Source organism: Solanum stenotomum, chromosome 5, assembly GCF_019186545.1.
Source record: "Solanum stenotomum isolate F172 chromosome 5, ASM1918654v1, whole genome shotgun sequence".
Classification (NCBI taxonomy): domain Eukaryota; kingdom Viridiplantae; phylum Streptophyta; class Magnoliopsida; order Solanales; family Solanaceae; genus Solanum; species Solanum stenotomum.
Window position 1 is genome coordinate 7736801 of NC_064286.1, and position 4645 is coordinate 7741445.

General features: G+C 34.2%; 1 protein-coding gene across 1 annotated transcript; it reads right to left on the reverse strand.

Annotated features, from left to right (window-relative positions):
* Positions 1-582: 582 nt before the first annotated feature.
* Positions 583-3632, reverse strand: LOC125863634 (probable LRR receptor-like serine/threonine-protein kinase At3g47570). The gene is made up of 2 exons (XM_049543679.1): positions 1076-3632; positions 583-984 (listed from the first exon to the last, which is right to left on the reverse strand). Exons 1-2 carry the CDS (start codon positions 3630-3632, stop codon positions 599-601), a joined length of 2943 nt encoding a protein of 980 aa, XP_049399636.1. The 3' UTR covers positions 583-598.
* Between the last annotated feature and the right edge of the window lie 1013 nt (positions 3633-4645).

Genomic DNA, 4645 nt, shown 5'->3' on the forward strand with positions numbered 1-4645 from the left:
AAAAAAGTATATTTCAAATTGTTTGCAATAGGTGATTGATGTGGTACAAACTTTAATGAAATATTTCATTTTTGTTCATGTTGTTGATTCCCTAAAATGTCTAATATCCTTAAATTAATTATATATGCTTATCTGTCTTGAGTAGTGTAGCCCCAACGATCATGAGTCTTTCAGTCATTGTATTCATTACTTATCTAATTTAATTGCTTTTTATTTTTGAGTTGATGGTTAAAAATACATTGAAACTATCCTATTTTATTGAGTTTCATATATGAGCTATTGAGAGTGTTAGTTTCCAACCTGAACTATCATTCAATGGTTTGTGAAATACACCTAGATGTTGACTAGATCAAATGTTTATCTAGAAATGCTTCTATGCGTGTTTATCCATAAAATCTACATTCAACTGAGATATATATAACGGCTCTATTTGCTTAATACATTAATTTTTTATGTAGTTTTAATTGACTTATAATACCAAACATATACTACAATTCTTTCTTGTTGATGAGAACAAATTTGAGTTAAAATAAGCAATACATTATATTCAATTTATTCATCATAATATTTTATTGGAAACAAAACAAGAAAAAGTGTTTCATATTGTACAACCAACAAGAGAATCTCTTATAGAACACAACTCTCTAACAACCTCCTTCATGTTTTTTCTTTTACTTGAATCATACATTGAACAATCAATACCAACTCCAAATAAGGAAATCAAACCCTCTACCATTTTTTGCCTTCTCACGAACCTTGGAATTTGAGACCTCTCTCTGCTTATCTCTTCCTCTTCAAAATTAAGAACTGGATCTACTATCTCAAGTGCTCCATCAGGCATGGCATTCCTAACAAAATCATGAAGGCTTAAATCGCCGCCAAACATGTCATCTGTTGGTCTTTTCCCAGTTAACATTTCAAGCAAGACGATACCAAAACTATACACATCACCTTGCGTTGATGCCTCGCTTCCCATACCATACTCTGCAATGAAAATATAGCGGCAATTGAGTTAATGTCATTGCATTCAGAGTCACTAAAGTCTTTAGAGACATTTATATAGAATGAAATTTACCTGGAGCTATGTAGCCAATAGATCCTTTAAAAGTTGAAGAGCTTGTCTGAATTCTACAAGTGGTTTCATCAGTAAGATGTAGGAATCTTGCCAATCCAAAATCACCAACATGGGCAACCAATTCATTGTCAAGGAGAATATTGCTTGGTTTGAGATCACAATGAACTATTGATATTTGACAATCATTATGAAGATAATGAATTGCACTAGCAACATCAATAGCAATATTCATCCTTTGTAGAAATCCTAACCTTCTTGGCTGAACATTTGGTCTTGAATTATCTGGATACAACCAGTCCTCCAAACTTCCGTTGGCCATAAACTCGTAAACCAATGCCTTGAATTCGTTGCCATGATAATCAACACCAGAACATGCAGTAAGTAGCTTAACTAAATTCCGATGTCTAACATTTCTCAAGGCCTCACATTCTGCTATGAAACTTTTGATAGCTCCATATTGTAAAAGATTCAATACTTTTATAGCAACGTGCTTACCATCCGTTTCTAAAATTCCCTTATAAACATATCCATAACTCCCAACACCAATCAAGTTGCTCGTAGAAAACCCGTTGGTAACTTTGAGAATACTTTGATAGGACATAGCTATCATGAGTTGGTTTAGATTGTTATCTAATGAAGGAAATGTTCTTTTGGACCTTTCGAATCGATAGAAGAAAAAAGCACAAACCATAACAACTAGCCCCAAAATTCCTAATATTACTAAAATAACAAGCTTAAAGTTCATTTTCTTTGAATGACTGAAGTTGCAATTGGGAAGTTTCAAGCCAGGTACACCACCACAGATTCTAGGATTTCCAACGAAAGAATCTACACTCGCGTTCTCAAAGATGCCTCGTTGTGGAAGGCCACCTTCAAAATCATTAAACGATAAGTTTAAGAAATGTAAGGCAAATCCTTCCAAGTACTTTGGAACCATACCTGATAGCTTATTCCGCGAAAGATCTAAAACTTGAAGACTCTTTAGTGAACTGAAAGTGGAAGGAATAATCCCGCGGAATAAATTCCTTTTCATTGTTAAGTTAACAATTGTCACACAACTCCCAAGTGTACTAGGAATTTCACCATTGAGATTATTCAAAGAGACATCTAATGATAAGAGATTTTTCAGGCTTTCGATTTCTTTGGGAAGGGCGCCAGTCAAGTTGTTACTAGAAAGGTTTAGAACAACTAAGGAAGAGATGAGACAAATTTCTTTAGGTATCGAACCGATTAAATTGTTTTGGTTCAGGTTAAGATACAACAAACTTTGACATTTTGCAACACTTGAAGGTATTCTACCTCTAAGATTGTTATAATCAAGATTTAACTCTGTTAAAAGGCTCAGATTTGCAATGGAAAAGGGTATACTACCCGAAATTCTGTTTTGGGACAGGTGTAAATATCGTAGCTTATAAAGCTTCCCAATAGTCGAAGGGATGATACCTGTGAGTTGGTTTCCGCTCAGCCTAAGCTCTTCCAAGTTGACGAATTTCCCAATGTCTATCGGGATATGTCCTGAAAACTGATTGCTTGACAAGTCTACAAACGCCAGATTACTTGAAAGGTTGCTGAAAAACTCATGAAATGTCCCTCCAAACGCGTTGTTTTGCATATACAGACGGTTGAGGTTAGTTGCATTTGTCAAGGAGGACATGAGGGTCAAGTCATTATCAAATTGGTTATTTTCCATGCTTAAAATATACAAATTATGCAACTTATCGAACCTAGGAACACGTGCTCCTAAGTCATTTTTTCCAACATAAAGGTACGCGAGTCCTGTGAGGTTGAAAAGTGAATAAGGAAGCGATCCACTGAATTGATTCTCACTAATGCTGAGACACTCCAGGTTAGGAAGGTTGATCTCTAAATCCCGAGGCAGAGTACCTTCGAGTTGGTTAAATGACACATCAATGACTTTCAAGGAGGTAAGATTGTACAATGAGCTCGGAATTCTACCAGATAACCAATTAAAGTCCGCGTCAAATATTTCCAAACTCTTCAGTTTCCCAAACTCATCGGGGATTTTACCCTCGAGATCATTATCCAAAAGGTACATTTCCAATAGACTTGAAAAGTTACCATAAGATTTTGGGATTTCACCAATGAGCTTGTTGTAACCGAAATCAAAATATTTGAGTTTGGTAAGTAAACCAAGCTCCCTTGGAAGAACACCTACAAAATTGTTCTTGTACGCCCATAACTCAACGAGGTTACTACAAAACGATAGATTGACAGGAATTTCACCATAAAATGAATTGTTTTGCAAATATAGATGGCGTAATCTTGTCAAACGGCCTAATTCAGGAGGGATATTGCCAGAAATGGTATTGTTTCCGATGTCTAGGCGTATGAGGAAGCTCAAATTTCCAACAAAGGGTGATAACACACCGGCTAGCTTATGGTCAAGAAGGTTTAGTTCAATGACTCGTTGATTTCGCGTTCCACATACAACGCCACGCCATTGACATAAAGGAACAGACTCATTCCATGAACTTAATGATTCAAAGGGATCAATTATTTCATTCTTGATAGCAAAGAGTGCTTCAATATCTGTCATATTATCTGATTTTGAGGGAGTACTAAGTGTGAAGAGAAATAAGAGAAGGAAGATTTTGTCAAGATAATAGGCCATGGTTTTCAAAAAATTCTAAAAAGCTTCTTAACTTGCTCTATTTTTATTTTACTGTGTACAACCTCAACTATGGAGACATATATATAGGTCACAAGCTGATTAGGTCCGGTCAAGAAAAAAAATTAAGATTGAAAAGTATTTGCATTATCAAATTGAGTCCTATAGTCAACACTCAATCCGCGCATACCCGTCAATCTTAATTTTTTATCTTGAAAATATTAGTTTGGGTACACTTAATTGCTTTATTTGATAGTTTTAAAAAATAAAAATAGTTAACAACTTTGTTGTTTTTATTATTAAGATAAGTATATAATTTAAATGGATCTCAACTATAAATTATCATATAGTACACATGACATGAATCTATAAGGCTATTGAATATTACTTGACCTAATTATACATGACCCCGGATCTTTATCCCAATTAGTAATAGTTAGTTTGGCAGTTAGCTAGTTTGTTAATGGTGATTAGCTATTTTTTGTGTTTATATATATAGCTAAATATTCTTCTTGTACACACTCTCTGATGAATAGAAAAATACAATACCAAGATAATTTTCCAAAGTTGAATTGGAAGTTGGAAATATCTGATGAATAAGAAAATGCAAGCACTGTTACTTTCAAATCACATGTTTGGACTTTTATTGCCGGTGTGTTTGGTACGAAGAAAAATATTTTTCATTTTTTTCTTGTTTAGTTGACTTAAATAACAAGAAATAGTTCAAATTTTAAAACTGATTTTTTTTTACCTCACCCAATCCCTGACTACCCCTACCCCCTCCACAAAAAAAAGTTTGGTTTTGAAAAAAAAAATTAAAATTTTCATTTTCTTTTACCCACACCTACCCCAACCCCCTACCAGCCCCCCACCCCAAAAAATTTAATTTAAAAGTTTGTTTTTAAAAATATTTTCAATTTAAATTTTTATTTTTCTACCCC